General features: G+C 36.7%; 1 protein-coding gene across 1 annotated transcript in view; it reads right to left on the bottom strand.

Moving 5' to 3' along the window:
- The window catches only part of LOC106078483 (laminin subunit alpha-3-like), a 100,010-nt gene that overhangs the window by 69,909 nt on the left and 3,846 nt on the right, over nucleotides 1-26,255 (bottom strand). The window contains exons 2-3 of the mRNA XM_056041038.1: nucleotides 15,213-15,434; nucleotides 5,530-5,754 (exon numbers count right to left, since the gene is read on the bottom strand). Coding sequence (XP_055897013.1) covers nucleotides 5,530-5,754; nucleotides 15,213-15,276 — 289 coding nt within the window. The 5' untranslated portion in view covers nucleotides 15,277-15,434. The remainder of the gene's footprint in view (nucleotides 1-5,529; nucleotides 5,755-15,212; nucleotides 15,435-26,255) is intronic.

Genomic DNA, 26,255 nt, shown 5'->3' with positions numbered 1-26,255 from the left:
AATGTCAATGGAACCATCAAAAGACGGGAGAAGGAAGGAGCAAAACAAATGGGTATGCCATCAAACGTCCATGCCGACCAGCAAAATGATTAGGCCAAACACAACCTCTAAGATATAAAAGCAGTGTTGAAGTCCATGTCGCTCTAACACAGTCAAGAATACGGTCTAACGTTTTGCAAATGATAAGAAGTACAAGTTGTAGAGCGTAAGGTTTTTGATATTCATGTTGAATTTCAAACGAAATTTAATGTAAACAATAACAACAACAAGAAAGCGTGTTCGGACATCTGTGTCTTCCTGCCGTCTCTCTCTTTTTTTTTTTTTGTAAAGTCTGCATTAAAACTTTTTTTCTCTGGTCGCGATCAGACCGGCCCATTTGGTGCCAGCCCACCGGGCATTTGCCCGTTTGCCCATATAGCCAGTCCGACCCTTCTTTATACATAATAATTTTTTTAAAAAAATTCTTCAATAGCAGTCTAGACGTAGACCAAGACAAATGCCCTGACCAAACAGATAAACTGGAACAAAATAAAGTCTATTGATTTCATACTTTAATCAAATATATGTAGGCCTACAAGCTAATGTTTTTATTTGCAAAAAAAAAATGACTTTGGTCGATTAGCTATTTGAATAGCTCCATTCATACTATTTTTATATTCACTCATTCCTCATTCGCTTTATTTATAACATTATTACTTCGTTTAATTGTTAACAAAACACTCTCAGTGACTACATCGAAAGTGATACGCAAATTAAGACCCGCGGGCAACAAATGGCAAGAGAGAGACAGAGAGAGAGAGCGAGACAGAGAGAGAGAGAGAGACAGATATACCTTTCCAAAACACAAAATTATTAATGACAATTTGCAACCACAGTTACAACAGATCTAGACGAAGTCATCAGCTCCTCTCCATTACGGCTAGTACGGAAATATTTAAAATTCCTATATCTCACTGTCAGTCAGCTTGTCATCACCGAATTCCGCCTTATACATAAAGTGCTGGTCATGTCTGTGTTGGTGTGTGCGTATGTTACGTATGTGAATGTTGTACACATGTTTCCATCTATATATTGTTATAGTAGTAATGCTGAGGTTGACTAATTTAGTCAAACAGAATTTCTATTTGTTTGGATCAATAAAATTATCATAAGTTTATTTTATTGCAATAAGACTTATAAAGCCAATTACTTTTCGATAGTTAATGTAATCTAAACTCTAGTTTATATTAATGACATATTAATATTGAATTACAAAGAAGATTTAAAATGTATATCTGTATTTTTGATTTGATTTGAATTGATTTGATTTTGATTTTAGGCACATCAGCACAATTTAAGCCATGTCGTGCCTGCAGTCCCTTAAGAACTACTCTCTCTCTAAACAACAAAAACCAGATTCTATACAGTCATATCATTAAAATCAAGGTCTATTCACAGTTAAAATAGTAAAGGTAGTAAAAATTTAATTATTTGGTAAAAATCTAATGTAAATAGTACATGTTCACAAATTCATAAATCAGATCTTCGCAGATCTTCCCGGATAAAGCCCAGTACCTTCCCAGGGTCGACATTATCAAATAGTGTTTTTAAGTTAGTGGCTCTAAAATATTTCTCCCTGAAATCCTGGTATCTGGGGCAATCAACGAGGATATATTCCACGGTGAGGCGAGAGTCACAGTACTCACAAAGTGGGGGCTCCTCTCTCTTCAGCACAAAAGAGTGTGTGATGTAGGTGTGGCCAATCCTAAGTCTGGACATGGTCGTGCTACCACGCCTTGTCAGACCCTTAGATGTGGGCCGCCACCTGACATCCGCCACAATCTGCCTGAGTTTACTGTGAGTCTCAGCCTCCCATCGGTTCTACCACTCACGATAGGTGGCAGAGGCAGGGAATTTGGGTTCCTGACACCGCATGATTTAGGGCTCTCTTTGCTTCTCTGTCTGTGGCTTCGTTTCCCTCAATGCCAACATGGGAGGGGACCCAGATGAAGGTGACATCCCTACGGTCGGTTGTTATTTGGTCCAACAGCTTCAGGCTCTTATATACCAATGGGATGTCAGTCTTCATCCGCCCCAAAGCTTACAATGCAGATTTGGAGTCGGAGCAGATTAAAAATTTCCTCCTTTCTGATGCTTTAACGGCCATAAGTGCAAGCGATATTGCATGCAAGATGGAGCATCCATTGGGGAGTCTACGGGAGATTGTTTTGTTCCGAAAGGAGCAGGCACACGCGACCTTTCCATCCATTTTGGATCCGTCTGTGTAGATGGTGCCACAATCTCCGTAACTCTCCTGCAGTTCCCTAAAGTGGACTTGAAGTATGCTTGGGTCTGTATTTTCTTTTTTGAAATTAAGGAGGGATGAATTTAATTTGGGTTTATTCATTAGCCAAGGAGGATTCTGAGGGGTATCTATTTTAGAGATTTGGTCAATGGGTGGGGTTAAATTTTGGATGGGTTCTCTCATTCGAAGGCCCAATGGCTGTATGACGTTAGGCCTTCGATTGTATAATTCTACCGCTGTGGGGTTAAATATGGAGTCAAAAGCAGGGTTAGTGGGGTTGGATTTTAGCTTGACTATATACTGCATTGCAAGCTTTTTCATTCTTATATCCATGGGGAGTTCTCCAGCTTCCACATGGAGACTTGGGATAGGTGATGTACGAAACGCGCCGAGACAGAGACGCAGGGCAGCATTTTGTCTTGGTTCCAGTATTTTTAGGTATGACTTCCTTGCTGCTCCATATATTATGGATCCGTAGTCTAGCTTGGATCGAATTAGACTCCGATAAAGCAGCAGCAAGGTATCTCTGTCAGCTCCCCAGTCCGTATGGCTGAGTACTCTAAGTATGTTTAATGACTTTTGGCATTTCTTCTTAAGTTCCTTAATGTGGGGGAGAAAACTAAATTTGGAATCTAAGGTGAGGCCTAAAAATTTTGTAGTTTTCACGACAGGGATCTTCTTTTTGTGTATAAATAGTTCAGGGTCTGGGTGGAGTCCCCTTAGATTACAAAAATGCATACTAACTGTTTTGGAGTCTGAAAATTTAAAACCATTATCGTTTGCCCAACCCTGAATTTTGTTTAAACATAACTGTAATTTTCTATCTAAGGTGTTCATGTTTTTCCCATAAGTAAAAATGACAAAGTCATCAACATACAAAGAGCACTCTATGCCAGGGGACAGCGCATTTATGATGCTATTTATTTTAATGTTGAACAGGGTGACTGACAGAATGCTGCCCTGGGGTACACCCATTTCCTGGTCATGAGTGTCAGAAGCGGAGTTGCCCACTCGAACCTGAAATTTTCGATCTTTCAGGAATTCCCCCACAAAACGGGGGAGGTGTCCCTTAAGCCCCATAAGCTCCAGGTCATGTAGAATGCCATGTTTCCAGGTTGTGTCATAGGCCTTTTCTATATCGAAGAATACAGATACTAGATGTTCTCTTCTGAGTAATGCATTTCTAATATAAGCTTCCAGCCTTACCAGGTGGTCAGTTGTTGTCCGCCCCTGCCGGAATCCGCACTGGTAGTTGGAGATCACTTTATTCCTCTCCAGGTACCAGACCAGCCTACTGTTAATCATTCTTTCCGTGGTTTTGCAGATGCAGCTTGTTAGTGCTATTGGTCGATAGTTAGCTGGGTCAGAGCCGTCTCTTCCCGGTTTAGGTATCGGTATAACTGTGGCTTTCCTCCAGCTGTTTGGGAAAGCGCCTTTTTGCCACACACAGTTATAGACCCCTAGCAGGACTGCCAATGAGGGTTCGGGAAGGTGCTTGAGGAACTGGTAATTGATTTCATCTTCTCCAGGCGCTGTGTCATGTGACTTGTCCAGCAATTCCCTCAGCTCCTCAAGCGAGAACGGTTTGTTGTAGTCTTCATTGTTCTCTGACCTGAAATCAATGGGGTGTCTTTCCTCCCTGGTTTTGACTTTTTGGAACTCTGGCGTGTAGTGTGCAGTGGATGATTTTTCTGCTATTGAGGATGCAAGGCAGTCAGCTATTTCTCTGGGGGACGTGACAGTTTGTCCTTGGTTTTCAAATGCCCTATTGCATTTGATTCTTTCCCTTTGATTCGCCTTACTGCCTTCCAAACCGCTCTAGCAGAAGTTTTGGCATCCAGACTGCCGACAAAACTTCTCCAGGAATTCCTTTTTTCTGACCGTATGGTTTGTCTAGCCTTTGCTCTAGCTATCCTGAATAGCTTTAGCTTTTCCTGGGAAGGATTCTTTATAAATGCAGCCAGTCGTTTTTTCCTATCGCCAATAGCACTTTTGAAAGCTGTATCAAACCATGGTTTGCTAGGCCGTTTTGGATTTGCTGAGGTTAGGGGTACAACTTTCCTGGCTATACTTAGTAGCTTGCTAGCAAAGGTATCAGCTGGGTTCTGTTCATCGAGGATATTTTCTGTGATATCCTAGGAGCATCTTTTTTGGAATTGTTCCCAATCGGCCTTATTCAGTTTCCACCGCTGAGGTCGTCCCAATGAAGGGAGATTGTTAGTAATGACGATTGGGAAGTGATCACTTCCCCGTAGATCATTGCTAACTGACCATTTAAAGTCGTCCAGAAGTCCGGGGACGCATATGGTGAGGTCAATGCATGTGAGTGATCCAGTTCCTGGGTGCAAGTAGGTCGGTGATGCATCATTAAGTATGCATAAATCATGTTGGAGGAAGATATCCTCCAGCATACGACCTCTTGTGTCGGTATTGTTGGATCCCCACATGGTGTTATGGGCATTGAAATCCCCAAGGATTAAATAAGGCTGGGGGAGTCCTCCATGTCTGTTGGGTTTAATGGAGTGCCTGGTGATAGATACAGGCTGCAGCAAGTGATAACCTTGTGAAAGGTTATCCTAGGTGCTATGGCCTGTAATGTGGTCTGTAGTTCTACCCTCTCATGGGGGATGCTGTTCTTCACAAGGATACAGACTCCACCTGATGCTCTCTCTGCATCCTTAACATTCTTGCTGTAAGCACTGTAGCTTCGGAAACTGATGCTATCTTTCAGAATATCTTTCAGAAATGTTTCCTGTAAGCAGACAGCTACAGGAGTCTCAGAGTCCATCAGTAGCTGCATTTCCTCATAATTGGCCTTGAGGCCTCTACAATTCCACGGTACAATTCTGGAATCCATGGCTAATTCTAAATGACCTACTTGGAGCTATTTGGCATTGAGAGGCCCCCGCAGGGGTTTCCCTTTATTCCAGTGAGCTTGGTATTTTTATTCTTGGGTTTGGATGGAGAGGAGGACAACCCCTTTTGGGGGAAGTCTTTCTCTCTGGAGAGGGGAGATCCCTCTGGTTAGAGCGGAGGTTATTTCCTCTTCTCTCACCTCTGGCATCCTCTCCGCTTTGATTTCTCCCCTTAGGGAGTTGGTCAACCTCTAATTCGGTAGAGGTCGGGGTGTCTGGCTGGGTTCTCTGAGGAGAACCTGTGTCAGACATGATGTCTCCGGGTTCTCCCGGAGCTGTATTTTTGACATAGTTTGGTAATGCATAATTTTATTAACTAATCAAACAAACCTTCACTGGTACTGGTACTAGTAATCTCTTGCCATCTTATTATATATTTCTCAACACAGCCTTGTGCATAAGGTACTACATTAACATCGAAGTTACTTGAAGTATTTCCATTCTTTTTGCTATTTAAATCTTGTGTTACTGTATCTGTTGGTGACTCCCAAATTTCTTCAGATAGCTTCTTTAAAGTTTTATAAGGTAGACAATTCGTAGTCGAATTCAATTTATCTGAAAAAAAGTTGTGATTTAAAACCAAGTTTATTCATTGAAAAACAGTTTCTGAAACTAGTTTTTAAAAACTTAATAATAAAGTAGGCCAAACAAAATAACTCAACACTCGTAGAATAAGATTCTAAAATTAGTTTTAATTATGAAAACTAGATATAACTATCAAAATTACATTTATTATTTTTATAATAACAAACTGTTTAATTGATCAGAGTAATATACTGGCCTCCTTCAGTCGTAGAATGACTATAATATATCTAGTAGAGCACTTTTTCATGTGACTATAGATCCCTATTCTGGAGAGATATCCCCGTACACAGAGTGCATCTAAAGGTGGCTTTTGTAGCATAGGAAACAGCCATTTTAGTTTGGCTCACTTTCCTTTCAGAGCATAGGTCACTGCTTTTTAAAAATTAATATTGTCATAGCTTTCTTCACTCTCCACATAGTGCAGTATAGGGTAATGTCTTCCCAATGGTCACCAAGATGTCCACTGCTGAGATCCTGTTTACATCAACATATCAGAGGAGGGGTGACCAGTTTTTCATGTGCCAGTCGCCCTTAGAGGATGACTTCAGGGATTAGTTCATCTTCCATATGCCGGGGGAACAAGACAGATCGTTCACTGACATTTCTTCTTATCTTATCTAATACAGACGTTACTTCAAAAAAGACGATGGTTACGTCCTACGCGTCATGCATGTTTGGATCACTCGACAATTTGTTCACCATCAAATCATTCTCTTGGTAGTAACATGTTGTTAGTATTATATTCTAGTCGCATGTTTAATTTGTTTACATTAAAATTACATACACCTGTACAAAGGGTTAACCGACTTGATGCTACTCCAATTAACGTGGCTCACTCTGCCATGTGTGTGTGAATTTATTTCCCCCAAATTTCTCTTGATCAACTGACCAACTACAAAGATATTGCACCTGATTTATATCATATGAAAAATGAAGAGAAAATGAGAAGAAAAGAAAATGCGACACTTGTGTGCTGCTGTTAGATAGTGGTGGATTCTTTCTTGGCTCGGATACCCTATAGGATTTCTCTTAATTCTCAAGAAACTGCATGAAATATTGCATAAGGGTTTTAAAAAAAGGAATAAAAGTCATAAAAATTGGTCCTGTTGGCTAATTTCTAAATAGAGAATTGCGTGCTTCGCAATTTTCTTTTTCTTTGAGTAATGTTGAATCAAATGATCCCCACACCAAGTATTTTGTATTTTCATGTGTCAAAGTAAAAAACTATCTGTGCAAAGTTCTTAAAATTAGATCTAGATCTAAATCCTTTCGATCTTTTCATGTAAATATGGTAAACATAGCCTAGATCCAGGGTCGGCAACCTTCGGCTCTTTAGTTCCATACTGTTTATTTTTATGTTGAACAGGGTAACTGAGAGAATGCTGCCCTGGGGTACACCCATTTCCTGATCATAAGTGTCAGAAGCGGAGTTGCCCACTCGAACCTGAAATTTTCGGTCCATTACGAATTCCCTTACAAAGCAGGGAAGGTGTCCCATAAGCCCCAGGTCATATAGAATGCCATGTTTCCAGGTTGTATCATAGGCCATTTCTATGTCGAAAAATACAGCTACTAGATGTTCTCGTCTAAGGAATGCATTTCTTATGAATGCTTCCAGCCTTACCAGATGGTCAGTTGTTGTCCGCCCCTGCCTGAATCCGCACTGGTAATTTGAGATGATTTTATTGCTCTCAAGGTACCAGACCAGCCTATCATCCTTTCCATGGTTTTGCAGATGCAGCTTGTTAGTGCCATTGGTCGATAGTTAGCTGGGTCAGACCCATCTCTTCCCGGTTTAGGTATCGGTATAACTGTGGCTTTCCCTCCAGCTATTTGGGAAAGCACCTGTTTGCCATACACAGTTATAGATTTTTAACAGGGTTGCTAATGAGGGTTTGGGAATACGCTTGAGGAACTGATAATGGATTTCATCTTCTCCTGGCGCTGTGTTATGTGATTTGTTGAGCGAGTCCCTCAGTTCTTCAAGCGAGAACGGTTTGTTATAATCTTCATTGTTCTCTGATCTCTATTAATGTTGATAATATATACTAATTATTTATATTTCGCCCCCCCCCCCCTCTAGTATGTTAGCCGATTTGGTGGGATGGGGAGGTGGCGACGGCATCAATCCCGCCCCCCCCCCCCCATAAACTTCGAGTGGTGGGGGGGCGGTCCAATTTATTTGTAGAAAACAAAGCTGGTTAACAGAATCAATTAAATATCTATATAATTAAAACTTGTTATTGATATTTTAACCGATCTTTATATTATGTCGTTCCCCTGTTAGCCTATTTGGTGGGGTGGGGGGGCGAATATATCTACTGCCCTTCCCACCTAAACCCTTTGTTTTTGAACAAAATTAGTTCAATATCTATATAATATAAGGTACATATTGATGTTTTAGCCCATTTGTATACTATGTCGCACACAGAATCTGATCTCAAATTTTATCATTAGTAAATATAACATGAAAAAGGGCTGTACCAGGTGGTAGGGGCGATACATGCCATTGCCTTCCGCCCATCGGACAAACCAATACTTTTTTCTTTTTGTATTTTAGTTAAGAAATTACTAATTTTTTTTTTTTAATCTGTCACAACATATATATGCTATAAATTAAATTCTTATATCTAGTCGTCCCACCCCCTATTCTTTAATGCCAAATGCAATCATTAGCAGCAATTATACAAAGGAGCGAGGATTAATGTTTTCACTCTACCGCCCTCTCCTCTCTCCAGAAGAAAACATGACATTTTAAAACAGAATAGTCAAATATGGCGACAGAGTTTATGTAATTCACACGAATTTATCTTAGTTATTTTAAGAAAAGCTGTTTTGGAAAATTTAGAATTCATACCAAATTTTTATTATAAGAGTAACAATTGAGATAACTTCTGAACCCAAATATTATTTTCCTAGTTACCTTTTTTCCGACTTTTACTCAAACTGATAATTTTAAGACACAATATATGCTTGAATCCTAAAAAAGCCCCCAAAAAAGAATAGATTAGAATTTAATTAGCCCACTTAATTTCTACTTCCACTTCCGAAATTTTTTGCTTATAGCTATGAATTATAGTTCTGTAACAAAACAAAGTTACAAACATGCCTATGGAACAAAATGTATCAATTAAAAATGAGCTTTTTTAAAAATATTTTTTAAAAATATTTTTTTCTTTGGCAGCCATCCTCAAAGTCTTAATCTTAGTAAGGGCCTGTAAATTCAAATTAGAATTATTTTCAAGTAAACCATTATTCAAAAGGTCCTTTTTAATAGGATGCATAATGAGCTGTAGATGTCAAGAGAATGCGTTTCTGCAGTGAAGAATGCAAGAAAATGCTCATGGCGTCCGGGCTTCCCCAGACTACCTAGCTGTCAAGAGAAAGGCCTCAACAAGGCTGTTTTTTTTATTTTTATTATTATTTTTCGAATAATTTCTTTTTTTTCCATGTCTTTATTGATTTCAAGAAAGCTTTCGATCGAGTATGGCACGGGGCACTCTGGGCGACAATGGAAAAGTACAAAATTAATTTTTAAAAAATAATTAAAGTTATCCAGAACCTCTACGAGGATGCCACCAGTGCGGTGTAGTTCAACAATAATATTTGGGACTGGTTTAAAACTAGGGGTGCACTGGATAGTCGCTCCGGCTTCTGTCAAATTTTCGGCATTTTTTCACTGCTGGCGATATTCGGCTCCGGTCGAATATCACTACCGGATAGTTGGCCGAATAGTAATTAGGTGGCTGGACTACAATAGCCACACCGCTACAAGAGTAACCAGGTATATTTCCAATGGTATAAATGAACAACTCCCACCCCCTTTTATTTATTTAGTCCATCACATTGAGTTCATTGATTGACAGGTGACCACAAGCCAGATACGATGGACGTAAGCACTCTCTAGAGGTCACACGAGGGAACTAGGTTTGTTTACTTAGTAGTAAATCTTAATTAGAGGGCTGGACTTCAAGCCACACATCTACACAGGTAACCGACAAAGAGTTTGCTTATTTGGAGAAAAATCTGTATCACATGGCTGGACTAGAGGCCACACCTTTACACGTGTGCCGAGTTACTTGGATATAAATCTCAATTAGTAAGTTGGACTAAAGATCACACACCTAAACGAGTGAATTTAAGCTACACAGAACACAAACTGCGAGATTTCATAGCCCAGTAAGCCATTAACTAATTATTTTGTAGAAATAATCTATATTAGCATAAAAGACAGAACCATGCCTAAGTTTAAATGGAGAGCTAAACACCCCCTAATCTTTATTTTATTTATTTGGTCCTTGACACCCAATTTATTGATAGACATTGACCATTTTTAAGCCAGAATGAAAAAATACAACGTGCTAACAAAGCACGTAAATAAATATTACGGTTAAATTACTTTTTCTAACGTGTTAACTTGAATATTACTCCTGCAGTTAAGTGTCTTGATTTGATAACGATATTCTTAATCATTTGTGACAGTCAAGTAACTCCTCGTTATTACTATATTTTTTTTACTTAAGATGTGTACTTAGCCACTGTGTATCAGGCCAAGACGACTTTAACACACCTGACACCCATAGGCTTACTATCGTGCCCTTTTGTAACAGTTACTGAAACCACGAATAAAATCAGTAATAATTAAGGAAAATGTTTCTTACATACATTCTTTGCATTTAATTTCTTACATACGTTCTTTGCACAATTAAATAAAACAAAGATGTGCATGTTTGCGTGTGTGCATTTTTTGCCTTGTATTAAAACCTTTAGAAAGAAAGCAAATTTCATTGTTAACTATATCTATCCCGACAAGATCAACGTCTAATCTTTCGAGTCAGGACCGGACACAACAAAATGCGACAACACATGTACCGGAAGCTCAAAATTGGAACCAGTGAAATCTGCCCATGTGGAGTGTTGTGAAAGGATCTTGGTGTGTGTGTGTATATATGTCATGGAGCATGAGTGTCCCCCTTAAGTTACGCCCCTGTTCTGTACCTGTCCAGCGGTTGAATGGGTCAGCCTAGCGGGGTAACGAGAGGTCAGGAATGCAGAAGCTCAGTGGAGCGGCTAGGCCTGTTGGTGTAGGTTGTGAGGTAGAAACTAGAGAGGAAATAAAAGTGCTGTATTAATAGAAAAGAAGGCTAGTCGACTTTGTTACTTCGATGTTTTGTGGTTCATTAAAATTAGGAAATCGTTTCATGTTTGGTGGAGCAGCAGTTCGATCCAGCCCTACAGTGTCCACTGTTGGTATTTATATTTGTATAACGGTCGCCTTGTTCTGCACGTCAGAAATTAATATCTGGCTTTATTACACCGCTAGTTGTCACACCCATTCTAGCAAGTCTTGATACCTGCGTGTGAAATACTGGTACTTTGAATACACTGTATCTGAATCATACTTATTTGACTAACGAATAGGCCTATCTTGTGACAGGAGTTCTGTATAGTTCTAAGGATATACCGGGTATAGCATTAGTCTACCTCTTAGGATTGCACAATAACATTTTTTCTTACATCGTTTAACATTGGACTGCATTGTGACGTCATCAATTCAATCTAGTAAACAATTTAATTAAGGCAGTGTCTGACTTTGGGTCAAATATATCATTTCAACCTAGAAGACACTTTAACTAAAGCAGTGTCTGACACCCAAGACAATAGTTCCATTTCCGTGTGGGTGAAACGTAGACAGATTCAAGCTTCAACAGTGTGAGTTCTTCGGACACATTGACAACTGTGTGTGTGTGTTCAAAGGAGAAGAGACAGCAATATTGAAGCATTCTAGCAGCTAAGTAGCCTACCTTTCCTCGTTTTCAAAATTAACGTTAATATTTGGGTGTATTGAGTTTAACATTCAGCTAATAGTTCTAATGTATGATGTTTAAATGTTGATTATTTTATTGCATAGCTTGTTCTAGTGTGTGTTAATTGTCAGTAGAGAGTGTCCTAGGGTAAAGGGTGCATTGTGGTATCAAGCGCAAGACTCTCTTTTGATCATAAATACTTATATATGACAGGGTTGTGCATACATTCTGTTTACTCTAATCTAATTCGCTAGCATAAAATCTGTGTATTTTTGCCCTGTGTCTATAGGGATGAAAGTTTGACAGTACCTATTTTATCGTTCCTTATTTCATCTACAAAACTAAAATTAACTCCCAATTAGCTGTAGAATAGTGTAAAAGACATATTGCTGTAGTCCTTATAGTGGGTAAGTATTTCCATTGCCAGGTTACTAGTTCAATCATTTTAATTTTAGCTTTGAGGTGTGTGGCCGTGTTGACATGGAGAAAACTATTAGTGAAGTTGAGAAAGTAGAAATGCTGAATCAGGCATGAAAGATTATAAGACATTAAAAAAGACTTTACTGGAATTCTATGACTTTACAGAGGACAGTTACAGACAAAGATACTACGCTACAAAACCCAAAGACGGACAGGATTTTAAAGTTTTTGTTAATGATCTGACAACGACATTCGATAAATGGTTTGACGCGACCGGTCTAGACAAAACTTTTAGTAAGCTCAAAGAGTTCCTCTTAGTAGACAGAGTACTAACATTGTGTGACGGACAATTATTTGGATTTATACAAGAAAGACAACCCAGAGATCTCAAAAGTTTGACAGAACTGTGTCAAAGGTATATGGCTGCTCATCCGGACAAACGAGTAACTTGCCAGACTGAGCAACCTGACATTGTATTTGCCACTAGAAATGTATCGAATTTAGGCAACAGAATGATGGCATGAGGCCTAGGAGTTTGTCCACTATAGAATTAAGTCGCTGTTTTGAATGTAGCACGTACAGACATATAGCCAGAAACTGTAACAATAGTCGACAGAGAAATAGGGGAGGAAGAGGAGGCCTGCATCAACAAGCGGGGTACAGATCAGTTTGATTTTTTATTTTGATTTTTGATTTTAGGCACATCGGCACAATTTAGGCCATGTCGTGCCTGCATTCCCTTAAGGACTACTCTCTCTCTACATAACAAAGGCTAAATTCTATACAGTTAAATCATTAAAATCAAGGTCTATTCACAGTTAAAATAGTAAAGGTAGTAAAAATTTAATATTTTGGTGAAAATCTAATATTCGGCTCCGGCCGAATATCAAAAAGTACTATCCGGTGCACCCCTATTTAAAACCACAGTTGAAGTAAGACAAGGCTGCCTACTTTCACCAACACTCTTCAATATCTTCCTTGAAAGGATAATGAAAGATTCTCTCAAGGGCTATGGAGGTACTGTAAGCATTGGAGGAAGAAGAATTACTAACTTGCCTAGCAGGGACAGAAAAAGAACTAGCTGACCTGGTGATGCGCATTGACAAGACTTCCGCAGCTTATGGTATGCAAATAAATGCAGAAAAACCCAAACTATGACCAATAGCCAACAGGGCTTTAAAAGAGGCATCAGTATTGGAGGCGAAAACCTGACTAGTGTTAGCAGCTTTAAATACCTCGGAGTCATTGTCTCAGATGAGGGAACGAAACCCGAACTATTGGCCCGAATAGCACAGTCCAAGGCAGCCCTTTCAAAGCTTAAAATAATATGGAAAGACAAAGGCTTAGCCCTCGGCACCAAAATCAGACTGATGCGCTCCCTGGTCATGGCCACATTTTTATATGCTTGTGAGTCTTGGACTCTGACTGCAGAACTAGAGAGAAGAATCCTAGCTATGGAATTGAGATGCTACAGAAGGATTCTTGGTATCACGTTCAAAGACCGCATCACAAACCAAGAGATTAGAAACAGGGTTACTGCAGCGATCGGACCCCATGATGACCTGCTAACTATAGTTAAAATACGCAAGCTCAAAATCTATGGCCATATTACAAGATCTTCGGGGCTCTCAAATACCTTCCTTCAGGGAACAGTATCAGGAAAAAGAAGCAGACAGAGAAAGCGACGGGAGCACAACATAAAAGAAAGGACGGGCCTGCCATTGAAAGAGGTTCTAAACAAGGCAAAAGACAAGGAGGAATGGAGAAAGACTGTCGACGAGTTTTGCTTGGTGCCTCAACGGTCCAACAGACTAAGCTAAGGGATAGGTAAAGGAAAAAGGACCTGTAAATTCATATTAGAATATTTTTCAAGTAAAACATTATTCAAAAGGTCCTTTTTTAATTGGATGAATAATGAGCTGTAGATGTCAGGAGAATGCGTTCTTGCAGTGAAGAATGCTGCAAGAAAACGCTTTTGGCGTCGGGGCTTCGCCCGGATCCCCACTGGGCGAGCTTACAGCGCTCCTCCAGATCCCCTAGCTGTCAAGAGAAAGGCCTCAACATTGCTTTTTTTTTCGCCAAAGGTTGAGAAACACTGCTTTTTAAAATTGAAATTCTAATTACTGGGTGTTAGGGTTTGGAAAAAAATCCCCCCCCCCCCCCCCCCCCGAGCTGCTAGTGTGTCCATGTAGGTTTCACAACTTTGAATATTTTCAAAAATTTGATGAACTCTTTTTGCAAGTACTTCAGCAGAAGGGTAGTCTTAGAATTTCTATCTACCAAAAGGTGTGTTGAAAGTTATGAGATCTGTACATTTCACATCTAGTTTGATTTACCAAAAAGCACTGGTTGAATCTAATACAGTAAATACTAGGCTGTCACTTAGCCGGCTAGTTATTTCTTTAATAGTAGGTAATTGGTAGCGTTTATCTGAATGGCAGTGTTGAGGTCTCTATAGGATCTAGATAAACCACCTCTTTTTTCTTCTTTTCATTTCAGCTCTTTTGTCAATTCTTCTTCAAGTGCCACTGGAAATTTCTTGCTGCATGTACCAATGTACCACAGGTGTTATGTTTGGATCAACTTTGACCTCGTGCAAGTATCCAAGGCCAGTAAAAAGATCAGCATAGCTGTTCAAAGTTTCATCTTATGTTGGATACCGCTTTGGTAAATGATGTCTGCTACAACAGCTGCAGCTCAAAGTTGTCTTGTTTTTCTAAAGTTATTAGTAGCTGACGACATAGCTTGACCTTCACTTTCTTCTTTCATGACTTAGAGTTGTCTTTCTGTTGTTTCAGCCTTGATAAGGTTCAGATCAAGTTATATTGAAAGTCTTGCTGTTATACTGCCTACTATTTTCTTTTTATCAACAAATCTTTTAGTGACTCAAATTCACATTACCCTGCCTTGAGTTTGAGGTCGGTTCACAAAACTGTCAAAAGTTTCCTCTTTCACTCTGACTTCTCTGGGAAAAAACATGCCTTTCGATTTTTACATTCTTTTTAAATTTGGTTAAAATGTAATTCAGTGGGAAATGTCGGTTACAATCATGTTACAGGTCAGACAAAACAATAACATTTACTAACACACATATGTTACCAAAAAGATGTAGTCCAGTAGTCAGTTACTAGCTAGTTGTTTGAAAAAATATATATTTTCTTGTTACATTATATATATATATATATATAACATACTAATTACCTGTTTTGTTAAGTAGTTTTCCATCTATTGAATTTCTAGTGGTATTAACCTTCTGAAAAGACATTTTTGTTGTAGGATCCAAACTTGTGTGATTTTCATATCCATCAGTTATTTCACTGAACTGAGCTGCATACACTAATGGTGCATCCCATCTAATTGTTATTACAGAAGAATTTGCGAATAATATTGTAACATCAGATGGAGGCAGGAGGTGAACTTTGTCTAAAAATTAAAAAAATATTGTTCAATTTAATCGTCAATGAGAAAGATCTTTATATTTAAATACAAAAAAACTTTATAAGTTTATGATTATGAGTGGCAAGAAATGAACATGTCAAGGTCTCATGATTTGATTAGATAAGATTTTTACAACTCATAAAGTTCAAAAAGATATTAATACAACTAAAAATAGGTTTCCATAATACTTAAAACAGATTTTGAGTTGTTTTTCAGGTGTATGGAAGCTAAAAAGATAATAAGTGGGAGGTTAGGAGTTAAACGAAATAAGTTTATTTTGTCTTTTATTAAAATTTTTTTTTTTTTAAATATACTATTAAAATGGAAGATGGAGTATATATCCACAGTAGATCTGATGGAAAGCTATTTAACCTGGCACGCCTTAAAGCCAAAACAAAGAGACAGCGTATCTTGATTAGGTAACTGCTGTTGGCCGACGATGCCGCACTCATATCTCATTCACAAGAAGGATTGCAAAGGCTTGTGAATGCTCTGGCAGCTGCTTGTCAAGAGTTGTCAATACTGAAATCCTGGCACAAGATGTCGCAGAAATACCAGTGATACATATTGGAAATCACATACTTACGGTGGTGCAGGAATTCACATATTTGGGAACAACAATAGCTAGCAACCGAGATTTAGACCCTGAGCTGACAAAAAGAATAGGAAAGGCTTCTGCAGCAATGGCAAAACTCTCCAATCGTGTGTGGGAAAACACCAAATTGACCACAGCAACAAAAATCCTGCTCTACAATGCCTGCGTTCTTCTTTATGGCAGTGAAAGCTGGACAGCTTACATGCGTCAAGAACACAGATTAAATAGCTTCCAACTACGCTGCCTGCGACGCATAATGAGCATCTCCTGGAGGGATCGTGTCACCAACCAGGAAGTTTTGACAAGGGCCAACATGCACAGCATCTTTGCTCTCCTTCAACAGAGAAAACTACGCTGGCTCAGTCATGTCACTCACATGCCAGATGGAAGAATCCCTAAAGACACACGCTTAGCTTGCAGAGGGAGCCAGACCCAAGACTAACTTACATAGATGTCTGCAAGCAAGACAGGAGAGTCACGGGCATCGACCAAAGTATGTGGGAGGAGATAGCCCAAGACCAGACAGCATGGAGACAGACTGTAAGTGCTGGTACTAACGTCGCTGAATACAAAACAAACGAAGCTGCATCAGCCAAGAGAAAGAAAACGAAATCTGCCCTGTCAGTTAGCCCTAGGACAGATGAATATACATGCACAAACTGTGGCAAACTCTGCCACTCCAGAATCCTGCCCCATCTCAAGACGTAACCAAAGCCAGTGACTCATCTGGGCGCATCCATTGTCTTCCAAAACAGAAGGAGCCATATATATATTAAAATTAAATTATACTGTGTGTTATTTGTGTGATTAGTATTTTCCAATTTGCTTTTATTTTTTAACACATTTCAGGCCATGTCTGCCCTTTGATCTTTTAAAGATTCTTTCCTCTACTCAGTAAGTACAACTTAAGTTTCAACATTATAAAATACCTATTGTTACGATCTTCTCAATCAGGCCTTCTGCAAACACTACTTAACAACACAACACATCTAACACAAGAACTTGACAACAAGAGTTTCAAGTAACAAAGTGGCGGTTTAATTACAAATACATCGACAGCCAATTCAACACAATTGGTTACATCAAATTCAAATGCTTTCTTGAACTTAACAGAACTGCCTAACTTAACATTACTATTCTCTCTAGCTCATACAGCTACATTTTCGATGACTCAAAGGTACCACAAGTCCTTACTGCTTTGCTGTCCTGGACTCAACTGTCTCTTGTTACACACTGTCGCTAATCCGTGAAGGCTCTCGATCACATGACCACAACATGGGTCATATTTGCGTGAACTAGCAGTACTGTCCCTTGTCTATCGACAGCCGTTGACCCGTGTAATTGGCCTGAGTGGTGTTATCAGTAGGCCGCACACATATTAACCCTTTCAGTCCGCCACTGGAGTTACAACACTATTATAAATTATAGTTAATAAGAAATTGAATGAACATATGTTGTATATACTTGTATATACTTTTCCCCCAAACTAACTCAAATTCTATTAGTCAGTCCCTCTTCCCAGATAAAACTCAGTACTTTCCCAGGAACTGCGCTGTCAAATATTATTTTGAGGTTATTAGTGTTAAAGGATGTGCTCTACTATGAGGTTACAGTTACAATTATTACAAATAATTTCCTTTTGAGAATTAAAGGCGTTTTATTTCACAAATAGGATTTCTGTTTCTTCCCTTAAATAAATATCTATGGCAGGTCTGTGGAGTTTGTGTCATCAGACAGCGCAGAAAATACAAAGAAGTTGTATTAACTTACGCTGTTTTTTCTCTCACTTTCCATTCTCGGACCAAGTTGAAAATTTTCACAATTATTCATAGTCCATGACAATACAGCCCATGGAGGGCGCTACAGCCCATGGACATGGAGGGCGCTAGCCTACTTCAACACATCCCTCCATTCAGATCTCTCCTGAGCCTTTCGTTTCCACGCCCTAACCCCAAGCTGTTGTAGATCTCATTAATTATTAATTAGTGGTACTTAATCAACTTAATCAATAGAGGTCTAGATCTAATTGACAATACCAGTATTCAATATTACTAATCACAATATTATCCATATAAGTTGACACTTAAAATCTATATAAACTTGCTTAGAATTTAAACCTTAAAAAAGTCTAAAATTATAGCCATAACTAAACTATAAGGTTACATAAATGTATAAATCTAAGTCCTTATTAGGGTAAAAACATAACAAAATGGCTACATCATCATATGTGGATCTTAAGGAAATTAAGGAAGCGGCTATGCAGGATGGAATGGCAATGGATTTGAAAGGAAAGGATTTGGCAGCTTATGTACAGCAAGTTGTGAAAGAAGAAATGGAGCATTGAGATAGAATAAGAAGGGAAAAGGAAGATAGAGAAGATAGATAGAGAGACTTGATAGAATCAGAACGGAGGACCAAGAAAGGCAATACAAAGACAAAGAGAGAGAAAAAGCCAGAGAGCATGAGGCTAAAATGGAGAAGATGAGATTGGATGCTGCACAAGCAACAACTCAAGCCACAGCTCAGGTAACAGCTCAAGCTGTGCTGACAACACAAGGAAATGGTACAAATACAAATAATTCAGACAACTCAACCATACAGAGAGACTATCTTAACTCTCAGACAAGGCTAAAAAGAAAAATACAAGGCTTTGATGAGCAGAAAGATGATATTGGAGACTTTTTAAAAAGGTATGAGGCGAAAATGTCCACATTCAACATGCCAGAAGAAGAATGGTCTGAGATACTAATAGACTTTGTTCATGGTCAAGCTCTGACAATATACCAAAACCATGATCACCATGTTGATGATAGCTATCAAGTTTTAAAAAGGGAGCTATTACATGCCTATGGTTATAATGCTACAACTTTTAGAAAGAAATACTTTGACAATATACCATCATTAGAAATAGAGCCCCAAACTACAATTAATATGGAAAAGGATTTTTTCAATAAATGGGTAAAATTAGAAAAAGTGGTAAATTCTTGTGAGGGATTACAAAATTTCTTGTTAGATAACTTTTTTTTAATGTGATCCCCAACTTCAATCATTCATTAAAGAGAAAAGGTTTGGTTTTGGGCACATCTGCACAATTTAGGCCATGTCGTGCCTTTAACTCAATGAGTGCGGGGCGTCTTTCCCAGAGACGGTCTGACTACCCTAAATGCACGGAATGTCTCTGGGAAAGACGCTTGTACCCTACCTTAGTTTCATTGCATTTTTTAATCTAAATTTTTAACTAACAATGCTAGAACTATTTTCTCTCTATAAAAGAGTTCTTCATCCTATGTTTACATAGCAATAACAAGCTTTTAGCCATAGACATAAATAAATATAGACTGGCCGATTAAAGAGTTTTATGAAACGAAAATTTGTGACTTGCAATTTTGTGTACTTTATTATACAGCATTTATCAGCAGTATAAAAGTTAAGTATTCATGTCTATTTCAGCAACACACCTATATATATTGTAAATAAGGAGGCAGTGTAGTTTTGTTTAATCTCTAAGAATGAAGATCATGCAATTTTTCATAATTCGGAAATCCGAATACAATAGATATATACTAGCTTCTTATATTAGGCACAGCTCATCAAATTCTCCTTTAAGAAACACGTCGCTTTTTTTGTTTATAATTAATTTGTTTTTATGTTTGGAGCTAAAAACGACGTTTCGGGACAGTGCATGTCCAATTTTAGATAAGTTCCTGAATTTTTGTTCCGCTTTTCCAAAGCAGATGGCAGTTTTTTAGATTCTCGGTAACCAAGTATGTAAAGCTATTGTTTTAACCTCCCCCGGCAATTCATACCCATATAAGGGATGAAGGCAATATTATGAGCCTGTTTGATCGTAGGCTGGTGGATCTATCAAAATAAGCTTCCAAACATCTTTAGAAAGACATTCCAATCACATTCATACTGTTAGCTGTTAAATAAAATTAAAAAAGGAGGTGTTTCAATGAATAATAATGAATTAAACACATTCTCCTATAGTGCACAAGGCAAAATCGTAATAAGAAATGTTATTGGGATTAATAAATCTATGATTTTTTTCAATAAATAAATGTGACCTAGATCAAGATATCTAGAATATATAATTTATGAATGAAAGAAAAAGTGCGGGCTGCTAATTTGAAGCCAGAGACCATACCCGCTGCAGGTGATCTTGCCAGACGAGCGCTGGTGGTGAGGAGAGGTATACACTAAACGTGTAGTGTCACAACCTATCATACAGGCAGTGGAGGGAAGGGGGAGAGAGTCATGAAAAGAATTATAAGCATCTATGGGAGGGAGGGGATGTTAAGGTGTAACAAAATGAACATCCAAATTATGAAAAGAAGAGAGTCCTTGGATGGGAATTTAAAGAAAGAGACAGAGAATACATGTAGCCTAGTTGAAAATATCATGTTTATTAAATTATAATAATTAATTTATAGGTCTATAATTATATAGATTTATTTCTGTCTGTTTCTACACATAGATTATATAGGTAGGCATATATGTATATATATATCTAGAGAGAGAGAGAGAGGCAATATACTATAAATACATATTGCAGAAGTTAATCTACTTCTTTTAATACAATCTAAATAATTTTTAATTAACACAGATATAATTTATTAGCAATAACATAGTGGTGTTTCTTAACGGTGCTCGATGTGCGCTAAAGGAGAAAGCACAAAAACTGCATTTATTATAGGAGCATGAAGTGACCTGATTTATTTTAAAATAAAATATTGACTATGAGTGGTAATTCAAAGAAACACAGCTATTTTTATAGTCCTTAAGTTGCAGAATAAGAATCTGCTTTCAGTTTTTTTGTAAGTTAAACCGTCACCAAATAAAAAAATAAAATAAAAATTTGACCTAGTTCCCGAATACGGTGTGCCTAATATAAGAATCTACTATACATGTTTTCAAGTTACATGAAGTTACTTCCTTCGACCAGTCTATATTTATTTATGTCTATGCTTTTAGCCTTATTTAGGGAGATCAAATTCCTTCCGGTGTCCAAAAAATGACGTAAAAACTTGAGACAAGAGTTTTCCTTACTGCTACATAGACTAGGTCTTTGTTTGAAATCGATTATGCTCACTATATATAAAGATATCATTGCTAAAAAGAGTGAATTCGATTATTTTTGATGATGGAGAACATTTTTGTCTTTAACAATTTTTTGAAAAAAAAATTTATTTAAATATTTTGCATTGAAAGTACATACATTTTTATTTTTGCTGATACTCATCACAGAAAAGTCGTACCCTTTTGATTTTTTTTCTGCTAATAGTACATGTGTCTGGCTATATTCCTACCAATTTTCAGATCGATCTATTGTCAACATCGAACACATTTGAAAAAAAAAATAATAACATTGACCTCAATGGACTTTTCAGTTGTTTTTTTTTTATAGAAGATATTGTTTGTCACCAACAAATGAAATTATAATCTTGTAGCAGATATTATTAGCTACAGATCTAGATACTTTTGAAAGATTTTTTACCTTGCAATTTTTTTAAAAACGCATTTGAAAAAAATTGTTTCAGGCGATATTGATCCCGATTTTTAAATATTTTGTTATTTTCTGCCATCACAACGCCGCCATTTTTGTCCCCGCCTCTGACATTTCTTGTAGACCTAGACCCGATAATTTGTTTATTTCATCAATATTTACATTTTAAACAACTGAAGTTCATAAATATAAATGAAATCAGAATTGTGAGCTAGAAATTTACTACGAATACTAGATCTACTATTAAATTTCGTATTTAATAAGTAGATCTATCGTCTACGAAACTCAATTCCAACTTTTTAACTTTTGACCTTGGGGGTGTGTCTCGCCGGCTGAGCCAGCGACAAGCTCTCACTTCACTTTCTCCATGTCAACCAATGTTAGGTCAAAACGGCACAAAAAAGATCATAACTTTCTTAATGTTAAACATACAGTCATAATTTATACACCATTAGAAAGTTCTTTTAAAGTATTTTAATGATGTACTAAGGAAAAATTGTTTTTTCAAAGATAAATTTTATTTTCACCTCCCTACCTTATTTAGACTTTGATGTCACTTTGTTTGAAATTTTTTTTTTACGATTTTTTATTTGTAAAAAATGTCGCCATGGCTACAGTCTACAGTAGTCCAAGACACACTCACAATGTTTACTACTGAAGAAACTTAATAATTATTCTATAATTTATCACAAATAAATAGTGATTTTGATCGAGATTAGATCCAGTAAGTTTAGATTTAGTGTACTAATTTATTAGAATCTAGATTTGTATTTATTATTTATATTATATCTATAATATTTAGATCTAGAACTAGTATTAGAGTTAGAGTATTGTCATAAGGCTAGGTGTAAAGTGTGGATTGAGATTGACTAGAGCCACAATGTTTACTAGAGAAGAGAAGAAACTTTATAATATTTCTTAGAATTTCTATAATAGTGATATAAGTGATAATGAAGATTTAGATAGATACAGTAGGTCTAGATTTAGCAACAGACTTGGATATTATTAGATAGTATTTACTAAAATTTTAAATAAAGTAAATAATTTACTATTTAGATCCAGATCTAAATCTAGTATTGTTCATGGATGGTCAAGGCTAGGTATGGAATGTATATGATGACTATATCAAGATGGACTAGATTGTCACTAGATTCTAGATCTAAGCTTTTATCTCTACATCTAGCTAGATCTCTAGATATATAATATAGATCTAGTATATAATTGAAAACAACAGAAATGGTAGATCTAGAAAGCTCGGTAAAAATAATAATATAATCAGTGATTCATCATCTTTTATTGACTTTTTTATGACTATTCTTTTTGATAAAGCTGTAAGTATTCTAATATGCTGTTTCAACAGTAATGCAAAGATGAAAATCTAGATTTAGGTCTCACAAGTAGATTATAATTTGTATCTTATATTTAAATGAAAAGTTGTTTACATTTTCAAACTCTCCATTCATTTACCTTTAATTTGATACCAAAAAAGTTACTATAGCAGACTATAGCATCATTGGTACTTGAATTACAAATTTTTGTTTTAGTCATATTAGGAAGAAAAAAAAGTTTTTCTAAAAAAGTAGCTTTTTTTTTTTAAAATAACACCGCACTCAATGAGTTAAAAGAGAAAAACCCTAATCTTTAGATGAAGTAACAGAAATAATGAGAATATATAAAATGCTTACCCAACTAATCCATTCTCTTTTAAAGATAAGAATAAGGTAGGTAGTTTAATAAGATACACAAGTGAGAAAAAAATATTCTAGAGAAAATGAAGATAGATTTGAAAATAGAAATAGAGATAGAAATGGAAGATCAAAATCTAGAGATTTCAAAGTGCATTGGTAATATTGGTATAAAAACGTCACTTTTTTTTACCTCTTGGGAAAAGTGAAGTGAGTCTCGGGTTAATGGTATTTTTTAATGTCAATGATGCTTCAGCTAAACAAAACCTATATAATATGCTTCTAATTAGGCTGAGAAATATTTGCAACTTCTTCTTCTTATATAATACAGACGTTACTTCAAAAAAGAAGATGATTACGTCCTACGCGTCATGCATTTAGTCATGCATATTAACCAATGACTTAAATTCTGCCAAGTCACTGGTTTTTCCTGGCTAGCTCAGGCAACCCATTCCATGCTCTAATAGCACTAGGGAAGAAGGAGTATTTGTACAAATTTGTCCTAGCATATGGGACGAGGAATGTGCCTTTATCTTTGTGTCTTTCAGAGTATTTTATTAAATTTTGTTTTTGTATTTGAAGATTATGGTTCAGTGTTTTATGTATGATTGCTACTTTACTTTTGAGTCTTCTGTCCTGAAGGCTTTCTAAATTTAGTGATTTTACTAAAGGTGTTACTCTAGTCAAATGTGAATATTCGTTTGTTATGAATCGCACTGCTCTATTTTGTGTCTGTTCTAGTTTCTTAATGTTTTCTTGAGTTGAGGGGTCCCAAACAGAGGATGCATATTCTATTATTGGCCTAACCAAGGTTAAATAACATTTTAGTTTTATGTTCTTATTTGATTTATAGAAATTTTAATAAATCCCAATGCTTTGTTTGATTTTTTTGTAGTTTCATCAATATGTGGATTCCATGACAGTTTTTCATTTATTATAACACCTAGGTATTTTGCATTTTTAGTCTGTGTTACTGGTTTGCCATGAATAAGATAAGTGGAATTAATTTGTTTTAGTTTTTTTGTTACTCTTAACAACTGACATTTTTCTGGGTGGAAAGACATGCTCCAATTTGATTCCCATTTCTGTAATTCATCTAATTCTCTTTGTAAAATATCTGTGTCTTGTGTTGTTTTTATTGTTCTATATATTATGCAATCGTCTGCAAATAATCTGACTTTTGTTCCTGAAGTAATGCAATTTGGTAAATCATTTATGTAAATTAAAAATAGTAGTGGACCCAAGACTGTTCCTTGAGGTACACTTGAGTTTACTGTTATCGGTGTTGATTTAGAGCCATTTATTATTACAGTTTGTTCTCTCCCTATCAGAAAGTCCTTAATCCACTGATGCAGTGGACCATTAATGCCGAAATATTTTAATTTTTTAAGCAAACTATGGTGGTGAACTTTGTCAAAAGCCTTAGAAAAATCTAGTAAGATAGCATCTATTTGTTCACTATTATCTAAACCTTTTGAAAAATCATCAATTAGTCCTATTAGTTGTGTTTCACATGATCTATATTTCCTAAAGCCATGTTGGTATGGGGTGAGGACATTATGTTTGTCTAAGTGGTTTATGATGTTGCTACATATTATGTGTTCTAGGATTTTACATACATGTGATGCTGGTAAGTGATACTGGTCTGTAGTTTCCTGGGTCAGATTTTTCTCCTTTTTTAAATAGGGGGGTGACATTAGCTTCTTTCCAGTCCTTTGGTACTCTGCCCTGGTTAAGTGAAGCCTGAAAGAGTATTTTGAACACTGGGGCTAGCTCATTACTTAGTTCTTTGAGTAATCTAGCTGGAATACCATCAGGTCCAGAAGCTTTATTTGGTTTGGTGTTGGCTAATAGTTTTTGAATTCCATTTTCTTGTACTACTATATCTTCTATGTTGTCTACTTGGTTCAAATTCAGTAATATGTCTTTGTCTCCTGCGGCTGAGAATGCTGATGCAAAGTATTTGTTTAGGATGTTTGCTTTAGTTTCATTATCATTATGTATTATGTTATGTTCATCTTTTAATGGCGCTACGCCTGTTGTTTCCATTTTCTTAGACTTAATGTATGACCATAGGTTTTTGTTGTTATCTTTAGATATTACATTGTTTATGTATTCACTCTGCAGCTGTCTGCTTACTTTTTGGGTTAAGTGTTTAATTTTTATATACTTTTTGTAAACTCTTTCTGCATTAGTTTCTTTAAATTTTCTATATAGGTTTTCCTTCTGTTTACAAAGCTTCTTTAGTTTATTATTAAACCAGCATTTATTTATTTTGTTTGATGTGTATTTAGTTGGTATATGATTTTCTATAATGCTTTTAAGATGGTTTTTAATGAAATTCCAGAGGTCATCGACTGGTTGGTTAATGTCTTTTTCTAATAAGAATGTTTGTTGAAAGTTTAATGCAGCTTTAATGCAACTATTTGTTTAAAGTGTCCCTTGCTACCCAAACATGAAAATTGAGGTTTAAATAGGGGGTGTTCGATAGTTGCTGTTAAAAATAAACATCAAAGGGATATAACCCAAAGAAGACAAAATATTTAAATTATATTTTATTATTGTTATTTTAAAAATAATGTAATGCAAAGTACAGATATAAATTACTCATGTATTACAATTTGTATCAGCTATTTGTGGTTTACCGTAAATGTGCTATATTTTTTTAAGTAAATAGATTTACACCGATAAGCACTAATTGTACCCATTTTAAAAGCTTGATTTTATGACACATATAGTCATTATAGTTTGATGCTACTATTAACACAGAGTCAGCCGAATGGCCATGGAAGTAGAATATATTCAGTTGTGTTTTTATTTTTCAGAGGCCCCATTCTATTAACTTCTGAATTATGTGTTATAAACCAATACCTAGCGCATGTGTTTGATGTGAAGAGATATAACTACGTAAATTTCAAGACTCAATCTAAACGCAGCCACCAGACTAACATACAACAACAACAAAAAAAAAAAAAAAGGTCAGTGATAGTGCAACACACAGGTGTAAACTAGGCCATCAA

The sequence above is a fragment of the Biomphalaria glabrata genome, chromosome 9, assembly GCF_947242115.1.
Source record: "Biomphalaria glabrata chromosome 9, xgBioGlab47.1, whole genome shotgun sequence".
NCBI lineage: Eukaryota > Metazoa > Mollusca > Gastropoda > Planorbidae > Biomphalaria > Biomphalaria glabrata.
This window is presented reverse-complemented; position numbering and strand designations above follow the sequence as displayed.